The 14,751-nt window shown below is 38.9% G+C and overlaps 2 protein-coding genes across 2 annotated transcripts in view; one reads left to right on the top strand and one right to left on the bottom strand.

Moving 5' to 3' along the window:
• ARHGAP15 (Rho GTPase activating protein 15) overlaps positions 1-14,751 on the top strand; it is a 322,985-nt gene that overhangs the window by 274,394 nt on the left and 33,840 nt on the right. The window lies entirely within an intron of this gene.
• GTDC1 (glycosyltransferase like domain containing 1) overlaps positions 6,107-14,751 on the bottom strand; it is a 303,268-nt gene continuing 294,623 nt past the window's right edge. Inside the window, exon 13 of the mRNA XM_058839517.1 lies at positions 6,107-6,125. Coding sequence (XP_058695500.1) covers positions 6,122-6,125 — 4 coding nt within the window. The 3' untranslated portion in view covers positions 6,107-6,121. The remainder of the gene's footprint in view (positions 6,126-14,751) is intronic.

The following is a 14,751-nucleotide window of genomic DNA, read 5'->3' as shown; positions in this document are numbered from 1 at the left end:
CCTTCCCTTCCCTTCCCTTCCCTTCCCTTCCCTTCCCTTCCCTTCCCTTCCCTTCCCTTCCCTTCCCTTCCCTTCCCTTCCCTTCCCTTCCCTTCCCTTCCCTTCCCTTCCCTTCCCTTCCCTTCCCTTCCCTTCCCTTCCCTTCCCTTCCCTTCCTCCTTTTATTTTTTTTTTCCTTTTCCACTTACGTTTTCTTTTCCTTTCTCATTTTCCTTTTTTCCTCTCTCCTTCTCCTGTTTTTCATTTTCATTTCCTTTTCAGTTTTCTTTTTTTTTCACTTTTTTTTTTTTTCTTTTCTTTTTTCCAATTTCTCTTTTGAGTTTCCCTTGCAAACCAGACCAAACAGGGAGAAGCAGGAAGGCTTGCCTGGCAGGCAGGTTTTAGACACACTTCTGCAGCTCCAGCTCTGGGCTATCAAGTGCCACTTCTAGAAGAAACCTTTTCCCTGGCTTGTGTTCCATTTGCATCTGGATGCTCACATGCAGCCAGGACTGACCTACACTCCCTGCAGCTGAGGTTGTTGCTTGGCTTTCTTTATACCACAGATCAGGGCACCTGATGAGGACACATTCCTGCTGAAAGCTTAATTGTGCAATTTTTTTATAAAAAAAATTAGCCCACTGTGGAGAGAGAAATCCTCAACAGAGAAATAATAACCCGTGATGAGAGAAACCACTTTAGGAGATGCTAGAATTTGATCCAGGATCTGTGTTTTTGCTTTGAAGCAGTAGTTGTCCTTTAGTTCAGATGGTATTTGTGAATCGCTGCCTAAAAAAAATAAAAAGGGGTCTTTTGGCACATTCTTTAGGCTGATGACAGGCAAAATGAAATAGATTCTGTCTCAGAAATCTCCAAAAATAATCTTAGGTTTGACATAACACACCATGTCATGAAGTGATATAAGCCACATAAGCACAAAGCAGGCTTTAAATTTAAAGAAGAATAATCCTATTTTCAGATAGGATACTTTCCATCAATTTGGATAGCAAATATCTGATGCAGAATATAGCCATGTTAATGTTGAGATCCCTTAAAACCTGCGGTTCCTGGTAGCAGGTGGCAGCCTGCTTTCTACCTGTGCTCTCTGAAAGTTGTTCAGACCCTTCACAAACTCATGCATTAAAGATTTCTATCTGGAAATAAGGATCTGCACTTTTTTTTTAATATCTTTAACCCCTCAGCACCTGTGATCCAGAGTTCCCAGTGCTAAAGAGTGATGCAAAATGCATTAATGCTTAGCACTGGGAAATCCCAACTCCTGGTGCCAAGAGGTTCATAAATATAGTAATGAAACCTCTTGACTCAAAAGTGAGCGCTATTTAACAGAGCAAGCATGAACAGCCTTTAGGAGATTTTGCAGCTGGATTTGTTCCACTGTGTCAGAGCTGAACCTCCAAGATAGTAGTTTTTAAAAACTGTGCATGGTTAAAAGAGAGAGTTTAAGAAAGCCAGGCAGCCAAAAATTAAAACTAAATAAATCCATGGAAAGGAAAAGTAAATATACTGCTGCATCCCTACCAGAAAAAGAGGCAGCAAGATTTCCCAGCATGAATCCAGTGGCAGATGTCAAGGTCTTTGGGAAGTGTCCACTAAGCTTTATTTTGCACATGTTCCTGAACAAGTAAAACGAGTATTTTGTGTGATAATTTACAGCAAATCAGTATCAATAAATCAGAATCATGTAAGCAGTCATGTTTATTATATCCTTGTTGCTTAATATTCATGATAGTAATTTATTTTTATTGTGCAGTTTCACTGTTATCTCCTCCTTTGCTGTAACTTTGAGACAAGCAAGCTGCAAAAGTGGAAGGTCAGGTAACCCTTTGAAGACAGTAAAGTTCATTCATTTGGAATTTGCCTGCTTTGGGTTTTTTTTCTAATGCTTTAGTGACTCCTTAAAATATTTATACTATCATTCCTAACCTAGCATTATTTATTTAACAAATATCTCTGCAAAATGAGAGTTGCAGAGCAGTGTATGGATACCAGCTCTACAGATGAAGAATCCAGAATTTCTAGAACTGCTCAATAGAAAATGGTCAAGAAATCTGATGTCAAGGTCTGTATTTTAGCAGATTTAACTTTTCTTTTAAAAAATTTAAAACTCACAATTATTTAAGGTTTTCTGATGTTTTTCAATGGCAAGACTTGTTAATCAGGATGGCAGTGAAAAAAACAGGAATTTTCATCCATGAAATATCAAAAGTACAAACAACTACAATTTCTTCCTGCCACTCCTACTGAAACACCTCATTATGATTGACTAACTTCAGATCCACTCCCTAAGAGTGCATTCAGATTTAACTGAGTGGTTCTTTTGTCTTTTTCACACGTACTTTTTGGTAAAAAGTGGATTTCAGCTGCGTCAGTTGAGGTACAAGGACCTCCATTGTTCCTTTAGTGCAGTCATAAAGCACGATTAAGTTTAATGAGAAAGCACAAATGCAAGGCTGATGCAGATGTCAAGATGTTCTCTATTCTCTATAAATCAGAAATCAACAGAACTCTTGATTTTCTTTCCATTCTTTTTCAAAAATATTTTTTCTGTCCTGCTGGTCTGATTCAGTGTTTCACTTCAGACTGAGTTTGTGTAGCAGAAGTAAAATAATTCAATATGTAAAACTCTTCTGCTTAAAGACAGCCTGTAATTATACAATGGCCTCATTGGTATGTCCCCTTGTCTTTCAATTAAGGATGAGCTTTTGATGAAGTTGTATTGGTTACTGCACATAATCAATTGTTTCTCATCCAGGAACATATTTTTCATTAGACAGGAGGTGGAGGCCACACAAAAAAAAAAAAAAATATTGCTGATCAGATGAATGAAGTCTAAACCTACCTCATCACAAAGATAACATCTAAAAATGTTTCAGGTTTATTTATGGCAAACAAAAAATATGACTAGGCTTCAAGAAATGATGAAGATAAGCAGACATAAAAGACATTTTTATTCTAAGTGTAAACTATCATTAAATGTATTTAGATTTATACCCTATAATTATTATGATTGTAGCAATTAATCAATCAACTGATTAACATGTAGGGTCAGCAGGACACAGTGATCTTATCCTGAAGCTTGAATTAATTAATTATTCCATACTCTACATTATTATTTTCTACTTGTGTATGTTTTCTCAGTATCCCTATTGAAAAAATATATCAGTTTTTTTTTTTTCCTGTGATGTATTGAGTCGAGCAGGGGAAGACACTGACTTACATTTACTAATTTGCCATCAGAATTTCAAATTAATTAAAACATTTTTAAAACATTGCATAATTTTTAACTACTTGTTATATTCTAATTAGCAAGGTTCAATTAAATTGTTTTCAATGTAGCAACTTAAGAGCTCTCATCTCTTCAAGTGGAGTCAAATTCAGCGGGTGTATATTGTTGCAATGATATAATTCCATGTTCATTATCCCACCAGCCAGTGAAGTCTCTCTGAGCAGAGCATTTGTTTACTGTCTGTGGCAGTGCAAGGATTTTCCAGTTCCACAGGCAATCCTGCTGTCAGGAGTTCTTCCTGAAATTCGGCTACGATTCAATTTGCTTTATGCAAAATTATTTTATGCCCCTGCCCATGGCAGGAGGTGGGGATCAGATAATCTCTAAGGGCTCTTCCAACCCAAACCATTCTAGGATTCCATGAAAGGCATCCCTTCCAATAACTCCTTCCTTGTGCCAAGCATTTCCCCCGTCCCTCTGCAGTATCAGTTGTATCATCTCCAAGAACTCTTGCTGGCTCAAGAGGAGACACCCTGTTGCACCATCACTGTGCCAAGTTTCCTCCTGTTATCAGCCCCAAGTTTGTTTGACATTCCTGGTTCTTAAAAGCTTGGGTTAGGGGTTCTAATTTTTATTTCTTCTTCTTTTTTCTATCTTTTGTTGTCTTATTGTTTCTCTTATTCCATAGCTGCTAGCAAGCCTAGGAAGCCCTGGTTGTGTTGAAGGTTTAAGTGCTCTGTCAGACAGCTCCTCTTTCAGTGGCTCTTCCCAAAAAACATTCAAATTCTTGTGCTTGTAAAGCCACATTCTCATGCTATTACCACCTACCAATCTGCACCTCGCTTGTGCTGTGCTGAACAAGGATAAAATAGATTTTATAAGCATCTCCCTCTGCTCTTGTGCTGCTCTGTGGCCATGGGACACCTGCAAGGTGTGGGCACGGTGTGTCTGGGGCTGCTTTAGCCAAACAGAACAAGTTTCCACAACCCTCATGCAGACACAAAATGCAGTTCTCTTCTCCACGTCTGCTTTCCTCCCCTTTTTTTCAGTCTGCAACACCCTACTGCAGTGAGTCCACGTCCTGATTAGGCACTACTATTATCTATACAATCAAAAATAAAAGAGATGCTAAAAATCCAGCTGCTGGCTCTCTCACTGAGCTCTCAGGAAAGTTCATATCCCAGCCCCTGGTGGTTTTATTTTTCCAGTTTTAGTGCAGGAGATAGCAGTAATAGAAATAGGTTTGGGGGCCTTAAATAGAAAGGGTGGGAGAAGCAGTTATCATCAAGCTTTAGCTTTGAAATGTAAACTTAGCAAAGACTTCCCTGATGAAGTATACATATGGAACTACAAAATGCCACTTTTTATCCATTTGTTTTCCTGACCATAACCACGTTTTCACACTGTCAGCATTTTCATTAGAAGCTCTTTTTGTCAGAGGTTTATAACGAGAATGTAAAGATTTGCTATGGGCTAAATCTCAATCCAAGAGCAAATGTTTATACCAATTCTGAAAACAATCAGCTTGCCCATTTGTAGTTATGCATGTGTTCATCATCTGTTACTGCTTGTCCAATGCTCTGCAACTTCTGGAAGGAAAAAGAGACATCTGGAGGGAAAAAAAAACCTATCCTGCAGATAGCTCACTGTATGTTCTCCTGACTTATTGAATAAGGTACAACAGAAATGCAGCTTTTCAGTCAATACAATTTTTTTTTAGCTTAAATCTGTCGAATTTACTGTAGAAATATTGTAATGTATGGCTCAGCTTGGTCCTTTTTTGTGCATTACTTAAGTGGAATTTGCTTTAAAAATTCACTGGGAATTATTCACCTAATGAACTGAGCCACTTTTGTGATGCCAGGCACGACAGATTCTTTGAAAATGTTTTAGCTTATCTCCTGGACCTGAGGGTTGACAGGGTTTTCCTGTTTGACACTTCCACAGTGTATCAGCCATTAAGTCCCACGATGTTCTGGGGATGAGTTAAATGTAAAAGATTATTTACAGTCTTTATAATTCTCTGGCTGTGTTGGTTTGAACAAAAAGGTACATAGAGTGGGCATGTATATAATGACATGAAGAAAGAAAATTAACACAAAATAAATAGAAAAAAATATTTGTGCATGTTAATGTTACCTGTGCACAACATGACTCAAAAATGAAATTTTTCTGGGTAAAATTCAGAAATCATAGAATCACTGAATCACAGAATGGTTTGATTTAAAAAAGAACATTAAAGATTTTGTGCCTACCCCTCTGTTATGAGCAGGAACAATTTCCAGTACAAGAAATAAAGATAAATCAGGTGCTAATCTGGAAGTTGCCTCTGTTTTTACACAGAAGATGCCTGAGGTTGTAGAGCACTTCAGGAAGCTTTGTAGCACTTGGTATTTACATACAGCGCTCAGTGTTACAAGTATTTACTTTATAATAGCATTACAGTCATACTTACAAGTCTCTTTACCCAGTAAACCTCAGGAAAAAAATAAAATTTGCTGCCATCATTAGTGTTTCTCCATAAACCACAGCAAAAATTAATTGATTCACCCCATCCTAGACACAGATATGTCTCCAAACTTAGCACCAACATTCACTTCTGAAGTATAATTAAAGCACTTGGAAAAGCATGTATAGACCATCCTGCAAAGCCATCAGGGAATTTATTTTTTTCCTTTAGCAAATAATTCATGAGCAGTTATAACTCGTTGACAAATCATTGTGCAGACAATGAAAAGAGTCTTTTCAGGATGGGTCGCCAGCACACATCTGGTATGAATGTTCTCAGAAATACTTCTCCACCCTGCCATGCACTGACCTTTAGGTTTTGGGAGATTTTGAGGGAATAAAAAGGCTCACCTGAATATTTGTGAGCATGCAGGGACATCACTAGATCTACCTGGAAAAGAACAAAAAAATAAAAAGTCAAAAAAATTCTTTCTTTTTTCAGCTTGACTCACCCAGTTGTGCTTTCAACAAGGAAGCTTTAAGAAGCTAATTAATTATGAGCTAATTAAACTTTGCAAAGTCATTGTGAGACTGCTAGAATTAATATAAATATTTCAGAGCAAGTAAACGGAGGCACAGAGATTATTTTTGTAAATCAGGTGCCAAAGCAAGCAGTGACAGCAGCAACCCACTCTGTCCCATTTCCCCACTCTACAGACATTTTTGATCTTTCCAAGCTTCACATTTATCTAGCAAGGGTTAAAGCAAGATTTTGAATCCTATACAAAATCTGTGGAAATATGTGTTCTGCATAAATCTGGGCCACAAAATTAATATACTTGTATACATTTTCCCCATCTGCTCTATTGCTGACACATCCAGCTTGTATCCCAGAATGTTTCAGAGAAGAAAGGGCCATCTCTATGTTTAGTGCAAGAGTTCAAGTGGAGTTAGAGACTTAGTGGTGCACTCAGGCTTCTCCACTAAACATAGAAAGCAGCTTGAGGTACTTGGGAAATTTTCATCCAAAATGCCAAACCTCTGGTTATTGGTAGGGGAGAGAGGAGTGGTACTATTTTTTTATTTTTTTTTTATTTTTTTTTAATTTAGATGTAAATGAGAAATTAAGCTGCATATTTAGTGGAGAAAAAAGTTTCCTTTTGTACCCTTTCAGTCTTGTCAGCTATCATTAATATATGTGTGTGCCTGTGAATGTGTATGCATAACACCTATAAAATTTCGATTTTTAAAAAAATATGTAAAAAACATTCAGGCGAGGGTAGGATCATCTCAAACCTCCAAATATCGTAGGAGTAATTTTAGGGGCTGTGACCTGGGAGAGGCAGCTCTTTTCTGGTTTGGCAGAATCCCTCAGCCCAAGCTGGGTGCTTGTGATTTGTTTTCCTGAGTCTGGAGGTAAGGGAGGTGTCCCCTTGAAGACTTTATGCTGCAGGAATATTTCAGGCAAGCTTTGTCCAGGGGCTCAGAGGCTGCACTGAGCCTGCCTCTGCTGCAGATGCAATCAAAGTGTGTTTTCCAGCAGGTTGGTTTCATATCCTCCCCTTTTTATTCATATCATCTCCTCCAGGAGGGAGGTTGGCCTTCTTATTTTACTCTTCAATTCAATTTTTTTACTCTTTAATTCATTCACCATACCATATTTTGATTTTTTGCATGCTATTTTGCCACAGATGCCAAGTACACTATGCAGTTTTGAATTTCATAAGACTTCATGTTCCAAATTAAAAATATGGGTGTATAATCACCATTTTTTTTCCTTTTTTTTTTTTTTTTTTTTTTAATTAACTCTCTAATGCCTGTTTGTAGGTATTGTGGCAGGTCCACCTTGTGGATTTATGGACAAAAAGCTGAGGTCCACTGAGATGACTCCAAGTCATAAATTTAGAAGACTCAGTGTGAAAACTTTAAGTCACCAAAAGGCTTCTCTTGATGTAGGGGTCTACCTGTGACTTTTAAGTCATGTTTTACTTGTAGAGCTGTGTACCTGTATAGTGGCTTCTGTAATCTCAATTTTTCTTTCAATAATATCAAAGCTAAACTACACCAATCAACTTTCTTTTTGCAGAATATGCCTGTTTAGTTGCATAGATAGTCTCATATATTTTCCAACAGCCTCATCTTGAGCTCTATCAGAAGTCACCTAGAAACTGAAACCCTTGAAAAAATGCCATGGAAGTTACCCGTATTTTGATGAGATATATATATCTATATATACAGCTATATATATTTCGTATATAAATTGTGTATATGTAATATATAATATATTATATTATGATTTTTTGACACATAGACAAATAATACCACGATTATAATAGGGTGGGTGGCAGGGTTGGATTACACATCCCATTTTTAAAATGCCCATTTCTTTCTCCACCTTCAGCACATCAGAAATCACCAAATTACCCTGTGAAGTTTAATTCCTGGGTTAAGTCCACTTTTCATTAACTCAGCTATCTCCATTGATACAGCAATGCTGCTTTCCACCAAACAGAGACCTCAATATTTGTCTTCTCCACACATTAGGCTTTCCCACATAGAAGCAATGCATCATATGTTTATTTGACTTCTGTGGCTTTTGCTGGTGACTCACACTGACTGCTTGGTGGTGCTTTTGCAGCCAGCTGGAGAATTATTTTATAATTATGCATAGTAATTCCCATGTCCAGTAAAACATGAGAAAATTAAGATTATTTACCTTACCTATATGGCAGGTAATATATTAATTGGTACTTAGAAAGATCTTCACTCTGTGGTTTAACTTTTTTTTTTTGCTTTTTTTTGTTTGTTTGGTTTTTTTTTTCTTTGGAGCATAAGATATATTTAAGGGAAAAAATAAATACTGACAGGCAAAGGAGAAAGGGAGACAAGGAAGATGGGTGCAAATGGAATTGGGAGGATCAGAGAGAGACTTGTATAAAGACAACCAAGATATTTAGGTGCAAAGAAGTGATTTGCTCTCTTTTGCAGTTTGAGGCTTGAGGGTTATGTCCATGAATCCTTGGTGGGTTTCTGCAGGCCTTTTGTTAAGCAACAGAGGCAGGTTTCTTCTGAAAGAATCCCTCTAGGAAAGGACAGTGCCCAGCCCATGAGGTCCAGGAGATGATTTATTAATGTTCATCAAGAGGTCTTCACATTGAATGACCATATCTAACCTCACTTTCAGCAGACACCATCCAGGATTGGATATAACTTAAAAGCACGCACTCCAAAATGTTCAGAAACCTCCCAGCCACACTGCTAGGAAGCCACAGAGAGGTCCCACAGTCTGCTGTTATTGCTGCCCTTCCCATGATGTTAATTCATTCATTTCTTTCCGTGTGAGTGGATCAGTGGTCACCAGTCCCTCTGATAAAAAGGGATTTTTGCAGATACACAAAAGTGGTCTGTGCTGCTCTTAAATCTCCACTGCATTTTGTTTCAAATGGTGGCTGTCATATTAAAGAAATAGTGATTTGTCCTTCTTTTTCTCCCTCTGCCATGCCTTAATCTACCTGTAATAATGCACTGAATTGAAATGAGAAACTTCTTTATAGAGATTGGTTGCTGTAATTCCAATTCTGCAGAAACCAGTGGAGGATGTTTTCCTTTTCCACCTGTTCATACTTTTTTCCACAGCCTAGACCAAGGTCAGTTCAGCTCTGTTCCATGTTCTCTTCCATTTGGTTCAGTCCCATTTCCAGCTGTCCAACCTATGCCCCTTTAAAATGTAAACATGGGGAAAACGTTGCTAATTCTTTCATTTGCTTTAAAGGGAGGAGCATACAGAGCAGGGCCTTCATTAGCTCTGTGAAAGACTCTGGGTACACCACCATCAATATTTTATCACTTCATTGTGAAGATCAGGGGAGAAGCAGACATTTATAGACTCGCTTCCTTGCCATCCTTCCTTTTGTCTGTCTCTTCCTCACACACTCTCCTCGCACAGAGGATGCCACAGAAATAGAGGCACATGGGAAGTGGCATTTCACTCCAAGGAGAAGAGCAGAGTGAGCATTTCCAATGAGGACACAGCACATCTTCTGCTGTGCTCTCATTTAAAGCATGCATGGTGCAAAAGCAGGTTAGATAACCATCCAGTGATATGGCTTTTTCCCTTTTCTGTTTGTCCTTTACACTTGCAGCTTGTAATTGGAAAGGTGTGAAGATGAGGCACCAAAAATAGTGGGAGAAATCCAGGTGCACAAGTTCGTGTGCCATCTCAGAGAAAGAGGGACCTTAAATTGCAAACAACTGAGAAATTTAGGTGCACAAAGTTAAAACTAATAGTGAACTACCAGCACACCATTTTTTTTTGGCAGCACCACAACCCCCTCCATTTGTCCAGAGTCGCTGAGTGTGCGAATGGCTTTGCACTGGAAATGATTCTGAACTTTGCAAATAGCTTTTATTATAGCTCCTCTGTGACACTGCTAGAAAACAGATTAGATCATAGCTCATTTCTCTTTTATTATTCTGACAGTGATTTCATTTGTTCAGAACTTCCATTTTGCCTTTAATATCTCATATGCGGTCACATTTTGGGAGCTGTAGGATGTGCTGGTTCTGCGAGCATGTCTCTCACCTTCGCCAACTCATTACAGAGAAGCATCCTCCCTAAATAACAAATATTAACAAACATGTAGGAACTTCAGATGATACAATTCCCAGTTCATTTCCTGGGCTATAACACTGCCAGAGAGGGATCAAATAAAAAGCCTGCCTGATCCCTAAAATAAGGCATGCTAGTGTGGGAAAAGTCCTTTGTTTTATACGTGTAAGGGGAAAATATATTAAACCTTGCCCATGCAAAGACTTGAGTAGAGAGCCCTCAGCTAGAACTGCAAAAATAAGAGTTTGATAGCCCAAAACAAGCATTTCAGCCAATCATTCTCTCCTGCAATTCATTCCATTTCTGCCCTTTAAAGTCAACTGGTTCAGATACTCTCAAAATGAGCGTGGCTGGCCCCAAATGAGCCCATTTTAAGACTTGTTTGGAGATTTTCGGCAACATAAAGTCACTGTCTCGTGGTTCTTTTCCTCCCACCGATGTGGTGCTGCCAGAGAGGCCTGTCCTGGGATTAGGTCCTTCCCACTGCTGTCCAAACATTCCAGCAACCCTTTTGTACCATCGGTCGTTGGGATTGCCCGGATCAGCCTGCTCTGAAGTTATGTTGGGCACACATCCAGCAGAAAGCTGTTCATTACAAAAGCTGAAAGGTCACTTTTGCACATATAATATCTTTCTTCCCCAGTCCATGGGCAGTAATTAATGATTTAAGACTAAAAAAACACACTGAAAACTGAACAGAGTAGAAATAAATACCAATAACCTGCAACAAAAAATATCCAACACTGTGCATGTCTAGCAAGGATCATTACAGTTAGCTAATTTTTGGAAGTAGTATCATAACAAAAAAAGCCCTATAATTCTATTTTAGATATATTCAGCTGTGACATTACAATGCTTTTTTCCCCTTCTTATGTCTGGATCCTTTACCTACAAAAGCCAGCTGAGGGTTTGGTTTTTTTCATTTGTTTTGTTTGTTTTTTTTCTTTTTTTTCCCTTGTATCAGATAAAGATTTATTTCTGTGACTGCAGATATTTTAAAATATATTTTAAATGTTTTCTATTATTCCCTCCTTCTGCTCTCCACACATGTTAAAATCCGCTCAGAGCAAGGGTCTGCAAAAGGAGCTGGAAAGGCCTCTGTCTTTTTTCTGGGGTTGTTTTCTTTGTGAGCCTGCAAGTACATTGCATTTGTGTGTGTGTGTGTGTGTGTGAGTGTGTGTGTGTTTGTGTGTGTGTGTACATGCACAGGCTTAGTCCTCAGGTGGAACTGTGGTTCCTGTGCTTTCGTTCTCGAAGCTGTTATTCTGGAAGGGAATGGAGGCAGCTGTGTTTACAGCTCAAGTCTTGGCATACATTTACCAGAATCTATTATTCATATCGTTCAGTATCAGGGAGAGATCTCAGGCCACCTGTCTATCTGACAAATTCACCCTTTTGTGAGCTTTCTGTTCATAGCAAATTATGTTCACATTGATGAATTGAGTTTTTATGAGCATTGCTAACTAACATTCTCACAGAAGGCCAGGGGCAATAGACTGCAAGTGTTTCTGGTCCACAAGTAAATGTTAAAAAGAAAAAAACTGCCAGTATTTAAAGACAATTTGCCATGGAGGGATAGTTAAAATATTTGGCAAAGCCTTGATATTTATAAATTCAAGAATGTCCATAAATTATTACAGATAGTATACTTATCACAAACAAAAAATAATAATAATTCTGCACTGCCCCCTGTGAATGTGGAGGGCTCTTTAGTATTCTGTGTGTTAACAGGTAGACACTGATCAAAGCTTCTAACAAATCCTTATCAGGGCTTAACACAAGGTGGCAACCATTTAGTTTTGCAGAGGGGATCTTCCTTTGAAAATCAAGCAGTGAAATCTCTGGGATAGAGTGAAGTGAACACAAAATAATGATTTACCTGGGCTTTTCAGCATGGCACTGGTTCCCATTCAAGGAGCCACCAGTCATGGGAGCAGCTGCACCCCATAGATTGAAAGATCTGTAGCTGTAGATCAAAATATTTCCATAACAAGAGATTATTGTCAGGGTGTGCTGGGACAACATTGCCTGTGAACACCCAAATTCCTCATACCCCTTACCCGACAAATAATGCCAGGGACAGAGCGTGACCCACCCTTGAGAGCAAAAAGGGGTGAGGTGGGCTGCAGGCCCGCAGATCCAATCTCCACATGAATAAACACTCAGCTGCATCAGGTAAATCTATTTACTAAACTCTGATGCATCTAATGTGCCATTTAATATGCCTTAGAACACCTGAGACTCTGCACAAAGTGCCCCAGAAGCTCCTCACGTCTTGGTGCGGTTGGAGGGTAATGTGGATACATCAGGGTAACTCCCTGCCAGCATCTAAGTGGCTGAATCCCACCACAACTGCCATAAGGATGCTCTTAGGAGCCCACAAAAAAAAAGGGGAAGTCAGTGAGTGACATTTCAGTGAGAGAACTGGCACTGATAGCTGCATCACGAGACCAAATTTCCAAAGAGGAAAAACGAAGCTAAAAAGAAAAAAAAAAAAAAAAAAAAAAAAAAAGCACCCTTCAAAGGCAAAGAAACCCCCCAACTTCAGAGGAAAAAAACAATGCCTAAGAGTCCCTCCTTAAGGCAACAGAGGAGAAAAACAGGTTGGAGGCAAGGAGCCACCTGTCCGAGAGCACTGGAGCACCTTGGCCCCATCCCGGCGGGACGTGGCGAAGGCTTCCATCGCTTCACACCCGCGCTGGGGCTGCCTCTCGCCCGCGCGGCTCCTCGCGCTGAAAGCGTGGCAGGCCTGCCTGTTGTTTTGATAGGTGCGAATGGAGCGGCTGCCCCTCGCGAGCTATCTCTGCCGCTTCCAAATCTGTACCGCCGGGGAAACAGGTTGCGCAGCGTGGCCTGCTGATCCGCGCCTGCCTGGCCAGTAGCGTGGACAGAAGGAGCACTGCTGTCGCCGTCTTCCCGAAGTTTCGAGCCGAGGCAGAGGGTGATAAATGCGGTGGGTTGCCTTTCAGTGTATCAGTCAAACCGCCAGTTTGGGAGACCTTTCCCGTTAGGAGCCTTTGGATTTTAATTTCACATGTGCCAATCAGGTTGTCAAGCGCTTGGGTAGACCCCACCACCATTTTGTCAACTGGAAGCGCGGCGCGAGTTTAGGGAGCGCTGAAAGAGCTGAGAGCCTGTTCCAGCTGGCCATTCCTTAATGGGAGAACATTGTTCTGCCTTCCTTGCTTTAACCCGTGCGTGTGCCTAGGTATCTTCATCGGTGTCAGACAAATTTGTAGGACTGGTGATTAGTTGCCCAAAGAGCATAATATATGCATTATTAATTATAGAAGGTAAGTTTGGCTAATTGTCATTTCTATACAGTAGCACTGCACGATGATACATTTTAACAATCTATAAATAATTGATAATTTTTTTTCTTTCATCTTCCTCCCTAGTTTGCATAAAACTAATGACTTGGTAAATGTTACTCACTTCAAAATATTCCACTGCTCCTATGAAAATTAAACCAACACTGTAACCTTAGCAAATAAGGAGATTTTTCATCTTATTGTAGGTTAAAAAAAAAAAAAAAATTGAAGAGGAAATATTGTCCTTCCTCCTATCAAAAATCTGACTCTGTGAGAGTCAAGGAAAAATCATGCATAATACTAAAAAAAAAAAAAAAAAGAAAAAGAAAAGAAAAAAAAAAGAAAAAGAAAAGAAAAAAAAGAAAAAGTGAGCAATAAAGAGACTACTAAAATAAATAAATTTGACTTTTAAAGGATCAAAAAAAAATTCAGGAAAGTTGTGATTTTACTTTATTCTCTAAGTCTTTAGAACGGTCAGAAGCGGTATTTTTTAAGCTTTAAACAGGATAAGACTATGACACAGACACAAAAAGATAGATCAAGGAAGGCTTCAGTGTGAAGTGGTAGTATTTTCAATACTTATCAAATAACTGCATGCATAATCCCATAAATCAGGTTAGCTGAAGACTCCAAATTCTTCTTAAATGAGGTGTTTGGGTATAGTTTCTGGCTGCTTTGTTAATATGATTACAGTACCTTGCTGGTTCCTTGAAATGAAGGATTTGCCACAGCAAAAGTACAGGCTTTTTCTGAGTTCTCTGTTATTTCTACAAATCCACAATCTGTCAGTCTACAGTGTTATTGCACTGAGGCTTTACTCTCTAATTTTCAGTGCAACTGAATCCATTCCCGGAGTTATTGATGACACTATAATTTCACATTTATTTTGTGTACTGCGTCGTTTTTAAAAAAAATTAAAAAAAAAATAGAGAAAGACCTCCAAACTAAATATTGTCTACAATATCAATATGTTGTCATTTAAACCTACAGAGATACTTACATATGCTTCATTATAATAATAATAAAAAAAACAGGTTGTAAGGACTGCCTCTGTGACCTTTTTTCTCATTTTAACCCTACTGATATGTCACCCATGGCAACCTTAAACCGATTTTAATAGAGTCTATCCTATTATTCATTTAAATTGAGGTGCAAGA

The sequence above is a fragment of the Poecile atricapillus genome, chromosome 5, assembly GCF_030490865.1.
Source record: "Poecile atricapillus isolate bPoeAtr1 chromosome 5, bPoeAtr1.hap1, whole genome shotgun sequence".
Classification (NCBI taxonomy): domain Eukaryota; kingdom Metazoa; phylum Chordata; class Aves; order Passeriformes; family Paridae; genus Poecile; species Poecile atricapillus.
The sequence above is the reverse complement of the archived record's forward strand: the minus strand, read 5'-3'. Positions and strand labels throughout refer to the sequence as shown.